This window comes from Saccostrea cucullata, unplaced genomic scaffold, assembly GCF_032062105.1.
Source record: "Saccostrea cucullata isolate Sc308-1 unplaced genomic scaffold, CSIRO_AGI_Scuc_v1 ctg607, whole genome shotgun sequence".
Classification (NCBI taxonomy): Eukaryota; Metazoa; Mollusca; class Bivalvia; order Ostreida; family Ostreidae; genus Saccostrea; species Saccostrea cuccullata.
Window position 1 is genome coordinate 97,142 of NW_026933462.1, and position 12,893 is coordinate 110,034.

Sequence of the window (12,893 nt, forward strand, 5' to 3'; positions counted from 1 at the left end):
TTCATCGAAATCAAAAACCGATACACAGAATTATGTATCTTAGTGTAGTCTACTTGTTTGTCAAGTTATATTGAAATCAGTCCAAAATTGTAGGAGGAGTAGCATTTTAAAAGAATTTTACAGAAATTTCTATTTTTAGTAACCACGGCAACACCGTTCATCGAAATCAAAAACCGATACACAGAATTATGTATCTTAGTGTAGTCTACTTGTGTGCCAAGTTATATTGAAATCAGATCAAAACTGTAGGAGGAGTAGCAATTTAAAAAATTGTTTACAGACAGACGGACAGACAGACGGACAGACGGACGGACGCCGGACGCATTACTATCGCATAAGCTCTTCTGGTCTCTGACCAGTAGAGCTAAAAAAAAAAGTTAAACTCGGGATTGCAATGAATTTAAATTTTAGCTATTTTGTTGTTGCTGTTTCTATCTGCATGTTTTATTACTTTCAAACACATCAATTAACTGCTTTGCTGAACCTTTTAAACTTTTTGTTCGGACCACGGGTGGTTACTCTAATTAGATCAACATTTAGATTTAATAATGATACTTTATATTGCAAGCTTAAATGATGGTGTTTTAATTTGAGTCAAACAATTACTGGGAACTTCATGGACATAACATCAGCAAGACCGGCTTCGATTAGTTCTCCTGCTTGAACCGGACCGGCACCAGCAGGCGAACCTGTGATGACAACGTCACCCTCCCCCAGTGTGATGTAACTGCTTACGTAACTGATCACGTGGGGAATACTAAATATCATGTCACTGGTACTGCTCCTCTGTTTCGTGACATCATTGACTTTTAACCACAGTTCAATGTCGTTATAATCTCTTATCATAGGCTTCGGGATGAATGCACTGACTGGACACGCCGTATCGAAACCTTTAGCCAAGCACCAGGGATGTCCTTTGGCTTTAGCTTCTACTTGAAAATCCTGTGCTGTCATATCTAGAACCAGACAATATCCTCCAATATAGTTATCTACTTCTTGTTCCTTGACGTTCGAACATCTGCGGCTTATGATTACTCCTAGCTCCACTTCGAAATACAAGCGTTCACATCCCAACGGAATCTTCAAAAAAAATTTAAAGAAAAAGTAAACACATAAATTTCGCTCTCACGTAGATTCATTGTAAGGGGACGACCATTTGATTCTGAGGGGGGGGGGGGGGCCTGGCAGATTTTGGAAATAAATAATCTGTCCCTGAAAATGTTGAAAATAAATAATCTGTCCTCCACTACAGAGAAAATAAATAATCTGACCTTGACTTCTGATAATTAAATATTGTAAAAATACCTTTTTTATTTACGTGTAATTTAATCTCAAAAGTCTTCAATTCAAAAAATTTTTTGGCTCGCTTCGCTCGCCATTTTAGAACCAAATATAGTATTTAAAATCAGATTACCAGACTGGATACTTAAGTCAGATTATCAACATGACAATGTGCACTTAGTAGGTGTGATGAATAACAGTTACTTTAAATACAAACCAATTCTTATACACCATTAAAGATAAATTTTCTTGTCGAATAATTATACTTTCCAGATAAATTAATACAAAATATACACTGGCGGATTTATGGGGGACGTACATGTCTACGACCCCAGGCCATCCCTTAAAATTTCAAAGTATGATACGAATAATAATAATAATGCCATACTTTGGGACAATACCAATATTTTTGTGCCTAGTTTTACTCTTAAAATACACAAAAACCCAAGAGCTTCAGGGGGCTTCACCCCCTGGGCCCTTTTCATTCAAAGTATGATATAACTTAATAATGTCATACTTTGGTACACATCTAACCAATTCCTACAAAAGTTTTACTCTTATACATATTGAAAAACCCAAGAGCTTCAGGTGGCTTTGCTTCCTGAACTGAATACTTCATTCAAAGTACGGTATGACCAGTATTGATTATGTGATACTTTGGTTCATAATAACCAATACCACTATAATAGTGCGTGGTTTTACTCTTAAAATACATGAAACCCCAAGAGCGTCGGGGGTGGGCAGGGTGGGGGTGGGATGTACTCCCTTGGCCTCCACCAGGGCTTCGCCCAGGACCCACTGGAGCCCTTACAGCGGCCCCAGACCTCTTGCCTAAACAAAGTTATACCTGTCCCCTCCCCAAATCCTGTATATAAATGATTAGTCTTTTTAGAATCAATTGATCAAGGTGCGGTAAGACATAGAAGAAAATAAATAATCTGTCCTTGATAATCTTGAAAATAAATTATCTGTCCTCGACAGGCATGAAAATAAATAATCCGTCTCAAAAAAATTTGCCAGCCCCCCCCCCCCCCCCCTCAGGATCAAATGGTCGTCCCCTAAGCGAACTTGTTAATATATTCACTGAAATAAAACAAATAACTTATCAATATATATGAGATTTTTTTCTTCAAACTAAGTTTAAATCTAGAGATGAAATGAATTATAACTCACATGTTAACAATACAGATAAATATTTTTAAAAGTTTGATACCACAGAACAAGAAATGAATTTCTGAGGTAATGAAAATATGATTCATCTTTCGACAGATTAAAGTGATAGGACTTGATCTATATATATATTTTAATTTGAAAACATATAATACCTGCGTAAGTGAAGATGAAACGCTTTTTAAAAGAAACATTGATGATTAATTTACCTTTATTGACTGTCCCTCTGTTATGAAAGATGACGTAGGTTTCATGAAGACGATCGGTTTCTCGGGTATTGGATTTCCCTGTTCTGCCGCCAGGGCTCTAAATAAAACAACAAAAAAACTTCCATAGAATCTAATTCCTTAATTTATTCAGTTCAAGTAAGTACTTGTATTTGTAAGTAATGTTACATTTAACATGCTGAGTAGTTGAAGAAAACTACCACAGGCTTGCCATACATTTACTTTATTTCAGAAACCCCGTTTTATGCTTCATATTTGGATACTGACTATATAGACGGTAAGGATCAACTAAAACTGTATGAAAAAAATTTAGCTGATATCAGCTAATATTCCCACTTTTATGTAGCACTACACTTGATATTCCATGATGCGCATGCTTACGTCTACACTTATTCTATACTCAAGGACATGTTCTGAGTGAGTACAATCAATTTTTAACCCCAGGCAAATTACTGACCATTAAGTTTCATAATGATAAAAGCAAGGACATACTCATGGACAAGTTTAAAGTCAACATCTTGTATATTATATGGTCGTTATATGATTCTTTTGTAAAGAAACCCTAACATTAGGTCGTATTTCAATTTGTATATTTCATACACATTGCTAGGCTGTTGTTTTCATATTAAATCCTACCATGGTTTTATCCTTACAGTGTATATCCGATCAACTCGCGTGTGGATAGGGGATGTTTATTCCTCCACGATACGAGCCAGACTGGAATTTCCAGAGATCCGGGATTTATGCCTTGTTCCTAGGTTAGCATCGGTTGTTTTTAGATCAATCGCTGTTCGTTATCTTTAGTTATAATTTCATTTGATCAAACTTAGGTTTTCTTACCTATCATACATGTTACAAGCTTTCTGAAAATTAAGTAGATAATTTTAATGTTAACTAGGGCTAATTGTAACGGGGACCGTTACAGATGTTCCCCAAACGCTCCCCAACTCCATTTGAGTGCCGTATTCCCTGTAAGCGCTATTAAGTAAGACACACTTTATGCATTTAGACTTAAACAGCGTTTTCCCAGAAGAATACAAAATATATTTAAATTTTAGCATTGCACGCGTGCTCATCTGAATGCATGTGCGTAATGACCACATCATCTTGTCTACACTATATATATATATTTTAATATACTTAATAACAAATCAATTAATCCAGAAGTATTAGGAAATACACTCATTTAAGTGTATTTTAATATTACCGATTTCACATGCACGCACGTGCATGCACGTGCATGAGGACTATACCTTCTTGTAGGAGTCTATTATGTCTGTCTATGTTCTAAATCCCATCCTGTTTGGTTGAAAAACAAGGGAGTTATAGCCATTTACAATTTTAGCCAATAAGATTGCAGCACACGTGCATGCGCGTGTTTTCACGACAATTGTTATATATCATATTGTAGTACATCCTGAAGTATTTATATACTTTAGATTTCATAGCATTTCGTCAAAAAACAAAAAAGATATTGAGATTTTTGTTTCAGCCAATCAGAACGAAGCGCACGTTCATGCTCGTGCAAGAATGTTCATGATGACCATACCTTCTTCTAGGAGTCCATTATGTTTGTCTATATTCTAAATCCCATGCTGTTTGGTTGAAAAACAAGGGAGTTATAGCCATTTAAAGTTTAAGCCAATCAGATTGCAGCGCACGTGCATGCGCGTGTTTTCATGACGATTTTTATACATAATATTGTAGAACATCCTAAAGTATGCCTATATTTTAAATTTCATATTATTTCGTCAAAAAACAGAAAAGATATTGAGATTTTTGTTTCAGCCAATCAGAGCGAAGTGCACGTGCATGCGCGTGAGTTCGTGCTAATTTGACAGTGTCATATTATCTACACTATTTATATATCTTTATATAATGAGTTTCAAATCATTTAATTAAAAAATGTAAAAGTTATAGCGATATTAAGTATATCGGTCATTTCACTCATTTCACGCGCACGCACGTGCAGGCGTATGCGCGCAAAATGACCTTCGTTCCGCACACATACACTACACACCTATTAACCCTAAAAAGGTTTTAGCTTAGTTGGGTGAACAGTTTCTGAGAACACTCGCGGACAAAAAAGTACCGGAGAACAAAGAAGAAAAAAAAGAATAATAACTAGATACGATCTCGTTGCGAGCAACGAGAGGTCTTCCGTCCGATTCAGGAAAAAAAACTTGTAAAATCGAGCTAAAAAGTGATTCAAAATTTTGATCACAAGGAGGAGTGAATCCAGGTCGCCAACGTGAATGCGCCTTTTTTCTCTTTTCTCCCCAACGCGCGAACCATTTAGCTATTGGGAATACTGCTTTAAATATATTTGTGTATACTTTTGCAACAGTACACCTGTCTAAGAATCATAAAAGGCGGGCCACTATTCATAATTTCGTGTCAAACGCCACGCGTAAATATTCGCACCTTTTCTTTGTACTATCTTTTAAAGAGGCACAATAGCTTCAATGTAATTAATTAAATAAAACATTCTTATCACCTTTACTTTATTTCGGCATTAGGAAAGTATATTTAACACATTGTACACATTACATATCGTATCTAGCCCAGTAGGCAGTAACACTAAAGCAGTGAAACGGAAATTAAGTTTTTTAAGATTGACACTGAATTGCAACGTACTACTACGTGAGAGTCCAAGTAGTTTTTTGCATTTCATGTATCCTTTCAAGTTATGTCAGAATGGTTTAATAACGCTCAGCTGCCTCCATAAGCCCCTACTCGCGAAATGTCGGAGTTGACAGAGACAGCCGCCATCTTGGGCCCGCTTCAGATTTTCAAATATTAATATCTAGAGTTCAGATTAACCAATATTAAAACAACTTATATAGTAATCATCAATAGAAGTGTCTCTATTAATATTCCAAAAATGAATGAAAAATATTGAAAAACAAAGAAAGTTGAAAATTTGGACTTTTTGAATAGGCTTCCGGTAGCGACAGGAAGTACTGACGACGAATGAAAAGTTGCGTCCTGGAAAGTATTGATCATCATCTATAAACTCTGAAAGTTTCACATTGATATCTTTCACCGTTTTTGAGTTTAATTGTGGACAAAATGTCGTTTTAAAATCAGGAAAATGGTCCAAAACTTGGCACCAGAGAGGAATTTCCAAAAACTGTCTTGGAACTTTCAAACGTATCTTACAACACATCTTTCCTGAAAATTTCATGTAATTCTATCCAGTAGTTGTCGAGAAATCGTGTCAGAAAAATAATAATAATAATAATAATAAGAAACAGAGCAATAACTATAAGGTCTTCCGTGAAGACGGAAGACCTTAATAATAATAACTAGGGCTAATTGTAACGGGAACCGTTACAGATGTTCCCCAAACGCTCCCCAACTCCCTTTTGGTGCCATACTCCCTTTAAGCTTCATTAAAAACGACAAACTCTATGCATTTTACACTTTAACAACGTTTCCCTGAAGTATACCGAGTATATTCAAATTTTAGCATTTCCACGCGTGCACATGTAAATATGTGCGTAATGACCATATTCTCTTGTCTACACTATCTATATACATTAATATAATAAAATAATAAAGCATTTAATCCAAAAGTATTAAAAAATACGCTTCATCAAGTGTATTTTTGATTTTACCCATCTCACGTGCATGCACGTGCATGCATGTGCATGATGACCTTACCTTTTTGTAGGAATCCACTATGTCTATCTATGTTCTAAATCCCATCCTGTTTGGTTGAAAATCAACGGAGTTATAGCTATTTCATGTTTCAGACAATCAGATTGCAGCGCACTTGCATGCGCGTGTTTTCATGATACCTGCTATATATTATATTGTAGTATATCCTAATGCATGACTATGTTTAAAATTTCAAAGCATTTCGTCAAAAAACAAAAGAGATATTGAAATCTTTGTTTCAGCCAATCAGAGGGAAGCGCACGTGCATGCACGTGAGTTCGTGCTAATTTGACCATGTCATATTATCTAGACTATTAATATATCCTTACAGAATGAGTTTCAAAGCATTTAAATAAAAAATGTAAAAGTTATGGCTATAATAAGTATATCAGTCATTTCACTCATTTCACGCGCACGCACGTGCATGCGTATGCACGCAAAATGACCTTCATTGTGCACACCTACACTTGACACCTATTAACCCTAAAAAGGTTTTAACTTAGTTGGGTGAACAGTTTCTGAGAACACTCGCGGACAAAAAAAGTACCGGAGAACAAAGAAGAAAAAAAAGAATAATAATAATAACTAGATGCGATCTCGTTGCGAGCAACGAGTAGGTCTTCCGTCCGATATCTCGTTGTATACGACCTGTGTTGGGATAATAACATTAATAGGATAAAAATGTCAAAAAGCACAAGAATTCTTCTTAATCACGAAAGTGGACCATTCCGATTACCTACACTTTCATGAAAAAGGTGGTATGTTTCACCGAAAAAATTCCTCGATCGTCCTACGTGGGTCAAGGAATAAGATTCCATTATGTTCAATAACTTGCATTGAGAAAAAAAAATTTATAGAGGTTAATTTAAAGGTCTCTGAAAAATAGTTATCTTTAAAAAATGTTTTCTTATTGTAACAGTTGTCCTTTCTATTAGTTTAATATGACACAAGTGTGCATGGGAAATCAGTGGTCACGTTTCGTGCTTACTATATATCTTGTTTCTTGAAAAACTATTAATTATAACTATGATTTAAGTTATGTGTTTCAGTGATGCAAAACAAAAGATAGTAGATATTGTACTCAATTTGCACATTAATTCTTTTCTATTTCTACTTTGAGAACCAACCAAAACCAATTAAAGAAGACTTGTAAGGAGACCTTGGATTATAAATGAAGTTTGGCGCAGAATTGCAACGAACCTACGACGTGACAATCCAAGTATCCTTACAAATTTCATTGTTCCTTATGTAACTTTCGTTCAAGCAAACGCTTGGCTGCCTCTGTAAACCCCTATTGCGAAATGTCGGAATTGACAAAGACCGCCGCCATTTTGATCCCGCTTCATATTTTTGAATGTTAATATCTCGAGTTTGAATTTATCATTTTACAAACAAATTACATATTCAGCCTAATGAGATATGTTTCTATCAGCCATACTAATATAATTTTAAAATATTGGAAAACAAAAAAGTTGAAAAATTCGACTTTTTTTCTTTGCATGCCGTTACGACAGGAAGTAGAGACGACGTACAAAAGATCGCGTCTTGGATAGTACTTATCACGATCTATAATCCCTGAGAGTTTCACAGTGATATCTTTTACCGTTCTTGAGATTATTCGCGAACAAAATGTCATTTTAAAATCAGAAAATTGTCCGTAACTTGGCACCAAAAAGGAATTTCCAAAAAAATCTCTTGGATTAAATAACTTCCGATAAAAACACATTGTTCCTGCAAATTTCATGAAAATCCATCCAGTTGTTTTCGAGAAATCGCGTGCACAAAATTAGATGGTCAGAAAAACAATAATAATAATGAGCTCAAGAAAGCTTCAACACTTTTTGCGTTAGAAAAATATAGACTCAAAAAAGCAATGCAGATATCCTTCCTCTACCTTCACTGAAAATCTCAAGTCAATATCTTCATTCGTTTTTTAGTGATTGCCAGGACAAGCTGACCCTCTGAAAATCAGTAAATCGTCCATATCTCACGACCGGAAGTGACGACGTACATATAAAAAATTTCCAATAAGGTTCAGACCAATATCTATCAGATCTGAAAGTTTCGTGAAAATCGACCAAGCCGTTTCCGAGAACTCGCGTGCACAAAATCGGTAAGAAAAAAAAAGAATAATAATAATAATAATAATAATAATAGAGAAAAAGAAACCGAACGAAAACAATAAGGTCTTCCGTTGGAGACGGAAGACCTTAATAATAATAATAATAATAAGAAACCGAGTAAAAACAATATGTTCCCAAACTCCGTTTGGGGAACATAATAAGAAACCGAGTAAAAACAATATGTTCCCAAACTCCGTTTGGGGAACATAATAAAAGAATTAATAGTTGGTAAAGTTTAAGCCAATCTCACAAGCTCAATAGGTATAATAACAGTATTTAGAGCAAAAAACAAAACCATGTGAGTGTGAATATGTGTGCATTTCATGAATTGGGAAAATAGCTTGTGCCTTTAAAATCTACGAGATCTCGATAAAAGCGTCAAAATATGATTTCTTGTGAAGAGTATTTACTTCCTCTTTTTAACTTTCATTCCCTAAAATAAGCAACGCTACAGACCACGACGTCACATTTCAATAAATGCGACAATACCTTCTCCAACCCCGTCTCTCTACAATAGCAGAATGAACTTGTCAACACTGTCTCTATATAACAGCAACGCTTTTAAAACCATGAATGGGAGTTACTGCCCATTAATTTTATAACAGTATGACACTAAATCTGCACCTGTGCTAACATTAAAGTGAAGTTCATGTGGTCTTTCGGAGCAAATGCATTACCTGTAATTTCGCCCTACCGCCATCACTTTCTTTCCAAGTGAGGTAAATGTTTTAAGTCTCTCCTCGGATGACATGGCGACCTAATTTCTAACCCACTTTTATTAACTAAGATAAACCTTGGCGGATCTTAGTTTTACTGTGGTTTGTCTAACAATGAATAATAATAAATATTCTTATCGAATTAGAATACTAGTCTTGTAAAAAAAAACCTATTTGGTCGAAAATGATAGCCGATATATGTAGCTAAAATTCTGATTGATGATCAAGATTGAATTAAATAGATTATTTTGGAATTCAATTAAAACGAGTAAATTATCTTATCCGTAAAAAAAAAAAAAAAAAAAAAAAACTTAAGTTCCGTCTTCAACCGATCTTTTTGAAAATCTGTTTGTTAGAATTGTGCAGGTCATCTTTTCACTGACAAATTGTTTGTTAACAATATTAATTTAATTCACATTTAATGCTGGTATAGCACGATGCTGATTTATTAATGAGGTTTTATTTTCCATATAATGCTGGAAACGTAAATAGGCTGTTTTTTACCAACAAATTGATTTTTTGATCATAAATAAAAAATTCATCTTAGCTTTTCAGTTTTCAGAGCAAAACACCCTGAATTATTGAAAATTCAAGCAAAGATCAATAAATGCATTGATTGCTGTCTCATATACTTTAATCGAGAGTCAAAATAACATCTGTCTGAATATTCTCTCCCCGAACACATTGTACGATGGATAAGAAATTAGTCCTGCTGTGTATCATATGTAAGTAAAACGTAATCATTTGATTAATTATATAAAATGACGAAAAGGAAACCAGGACAATTTATATTTTAAAAAAATATATGATTATTATAACTCATTAGTACGAGTTCGTGGTGCATCTCTCTATGTATCTAGTTACATGACGAGTTGATTTTTTTTATATTTTCAAAAATGAGCCTTCCGGTTTTCGTAGAAAAAGTATGTCTGACTTTTTTCTTGATTATTAATATTATTATGATTTCCTTAAACCGTATGTTTTAATGTTGAATGAGCCTCAAACTATTTTAAAAGTTTTAGAGTTAATATTGTATTAATCAGTAGAATAAAGAGTAAGCCTGCATGAAATAACCTACATTTAGCACTAGGCCTGTAAGAGTATGAACAAGCTAATTCAGAGATTTTGTGTCCATCTCTGAAGAAAAAAAAAGAAAAGCATGTGCAGATCTAGAAGGGTCGATGGGTGGGTAGACGGGACACTTTAAGAGGGGCGGGCTGTAGGGAGTTATAGTATAAAATTTCATTGCAAAAGCCTCTTCGGATATCGCTTGGAAATGAAAATTTCACATACAAAAAGTTTTTTTTTTCTTTACCCTTGACCTTAAAATCAATAAGGTTCTTTCTAAGGTCACGATTAGTTGTTATATTAAATTCACAGGCACTTGTTTTGGTAATAAATTTTTAAACCATGAGTAAAAATAATAACACAAAGTATCGAACTATAACAATCGTACCCCCCTCCTCAGAAGCGCACTCATTTACATTTTCAGATGAAACGCACTGGTAATCTGTTTATTATCATTGTCTTCTACAATATATTATCTTATACAACCATATAAAGCATGCATGTCTTTGCTTTCGTTTGTCTACGTTAACAACGTGAAAACTCTGCTCGCCGAGTGGAAAAGACTCAACCATGAAACGGTATGATTGTGCTGATCCCCCACAAGGACTTTGATTGGCTAAAAATCTGTCTCTAAAATTAGATCAGATAAACATGGAAATGTTTTCAGGAAAAATCAGACGTAAACAAGTTCTATTTATTCGCTGCAATATTAAAACACTAGAATTGAATTTTTAAATCCACTCATTTTATAATTTTGCTCGTTGTCCGAGATTAGCACATACCGTTTTATGGTTGAGTTCGACTTTTCCATCCGGCGAGTAGAGTTGTGACGCTAAAGAAAACTAAAGGTACTGTGAGCAATGAGCTCACTAAATGATACCCCCTCCCCCCCCCCCCCGCCTCCCATAATGTCCATGTGTTACTATATATTGTTTTACGGTAATGTGTAAAGAGGAATAACTCGTCCTATCAAATGTTATCCAGAAGCTTCTACATGTGACGTCATAGATAAACATATAATGGCAATGTCCATGTTTTGCTATGGGAAACCTAAAATACGTGTCGAATAAAAGAGTAAAATAGGAGGTGCACAATGGCAATATGTAATAAAGATTCTGTGAAAGTTTCATTAAATTTCACTCAGTAGTATAAGAGGAGTTGCGGATAAGAAATAAAGCATAACAGACGGACGGACGGACGGAAATCTCGATTACTATATACTCTCCCACTTTTCAAGCATGCAACATATGATTGTGTAGATATTAGAGGACATACATATCAATAGTTTGTAAGTGTAATTCCTTTGAAAATGTAAATGAATGCGATTCTGCAGGAGGGGGTACTCCGTGTAATTCGGAGTTAGATACCTTGTGTAAAAATTTATTATCGAAACAAGTGCCTGTGATTAAATTCCATTGTTAAATTTCAAAGGCTTCTTCAGATATCCTGCGGAAACGAAAGTGTTTGAGGAAGACGGACGGACATACAGAACCAAATTAATATCCCCCCACTTTCATCGAAAGCGGAGGAATTTTTTAAAAAAGGTTTTAACAAGGACTTACAAATATAAATTTCATATCGAATGATATTTTAAAATCAGACATATTTCCTAGGGTGCGTTTGCCTGGTATGTAGCGAAGCCGAAACCACTACGGCGGGACCAGATGAGATGTGTGACTGCGACTGTGAGTACATGGACAAGATCGAGTCCTTTAACAACGCTTCTAACCCCTACATCAACAAGACTCAGGAGCAGCTGCTGGTGATGCTGGAAAAAGAGCTGAATACGATGAAGAGTCTGCTCGAGGTCCAGAAAAAGGAGATACCTGCCGTCAAGGCCCGTAAAGTCAGCGCCACTGACGTCAGGCCCTCCGCTAAAAACGTGGGGATGATCGGAGTGGCTTTCATGGCGTTTGTGTTTGGGGGAATCGTGGTTCTCGACCTGATTTCCCTGCCTCAATATTTCAGGACCCTCAAGAGGAACCTTTGTTAGAAGATAACTCTTATCATCTCTGCTTTTTTTCTCGATTTTATGCACGTGAACTATGCATATTCTATATACATTTATAATATTTGCAAACATTTTTTCTCTGGTTGTAAAACAAAATACAATTTAATAAAAACAAATAATTTATATGTTCAGTTATAGATTTATAGAATTGCTTTTTCATCTGTTTCATATTTGATATTTTACTAGAAAAAGACTTTAATCATGGTAATCTAATTTCATCTAAAACAGCCAAGCGTTATGATTAAATTGATTCAACTTCAACTTTTCTATCATCAACTTCCCTCACCAAAGCAGCAATATACCATTTTCACCTGCCTATGAGGTTTATATTTCTCAGTTGATTCGATCTGCAAGAGCATACTCTACGTATGAACGATTTCTAAAACAAGGTTAATTATTGACGAAGTTGATGAAACATGACTATCAAGTCTCGTTTCAAGTAATGTTTTTGTGAGTTTCGTCATATCTTGTGATTAGTCGTCAATGAAATTACTTTCTTAAAAATCAATCTTATCCTATACATTTACTCCGAAATTCATATTGAAGGGATGCTGGAATTCCAAGCTAGCATTATTAATGTAGTCTCAGAGACTAGGTTTTCCAAAGAAAAAACAGCTGGAATTTCGATTTGATT

The 12,893-nt window shown here is 35.1% G+C and overlaps 2 protein-coding genes across 2 annotated transcripts; one reads left to right on the top strand and one right to left on the bottom strand.

The window, feature by feature from the left end:
* Window positions 1-376: 376 nt before the first annotated feature.
* LOC134238411 (uncharacterized) lies at window positions 377-9,228 on the bottom strand. Its single transcript, XM_062720538.1, has 3 exons — window positions 9,142-9,228; window positions 2,661-2,757; window positions 377-1,080 (listed from the first exon to the last, which is right to left on the bottom strand). The coding sequence occupies exons 1-3, from the start codon at window positions 9,213-9,215 to the stop codon at window positions 595-597; spliced, it is 657 nt and encodes a 218-aa protein (XP_062576522.1). The 5' UTR covers window positions 9,216-9,228; the 3' UTR covers window positions 377-594.
* A 537-nt stretch (window positions 9,229-9,765) lies between these two features.
* LOC134238412 (uncharacterized) lies at window positions 9,766-12,396 on the top strand. Its single transcript, XM_062720539.1, has 2 exons — window positions 9,766-9,905; window positions 11,862-12,396. The coding sequence occupies exons 1-2, from the start codon at window positions 9,872-9,874 to the stop codon at window positions 12,239-12,241; spliced, it is 414 nt and encodes a 137-aa protein (XP_062576523.1). The 5' UTR covers window positions 9,766-9,871; the 3' UTR covers window positions 12,242-12,396.
* Window positions 12,397-12,893: the final 497 nt, after the last annotated feature.

Bases quoted from the DNA above. Each gene is read 5' to 3' on its own strand.
- LOC134238411 (XM_062720538.1), bottom strand. From the start codon at position 9,215: ATGTCATCCGAGGAGAGACTTAAAACATTTACCTCACTTGGAAAGAAA. The intron at 2,758-9,141 runs GTAATGCATTTG...TGTTTTATTTAG, and splicing joins GCGGTAGGGCGAAATTACAG to AGCCCTGGCGGCAGAACAGG. The intron at 1,081-2,660 runs GTAAATTAATCA...TTTTTTTTGAAG, and splicing joins CAGAGGGACAGTCAATAAAG to ATTCCGTTGGGATGTGAACG.
- LOC134238412 (XM_062720539.1), top strand. From the start codon at position 9,872: ATGGATAAGAAATTAGTCCTGCTGTGTATCATAT. The intron at 9,906-11,861 runs GTAAGTAAAACG...CATATTTCCTAG, and splicing joins AGTCCTGCTGTGTATCATAT to GGTGCGTTTGCCTGGTATGT.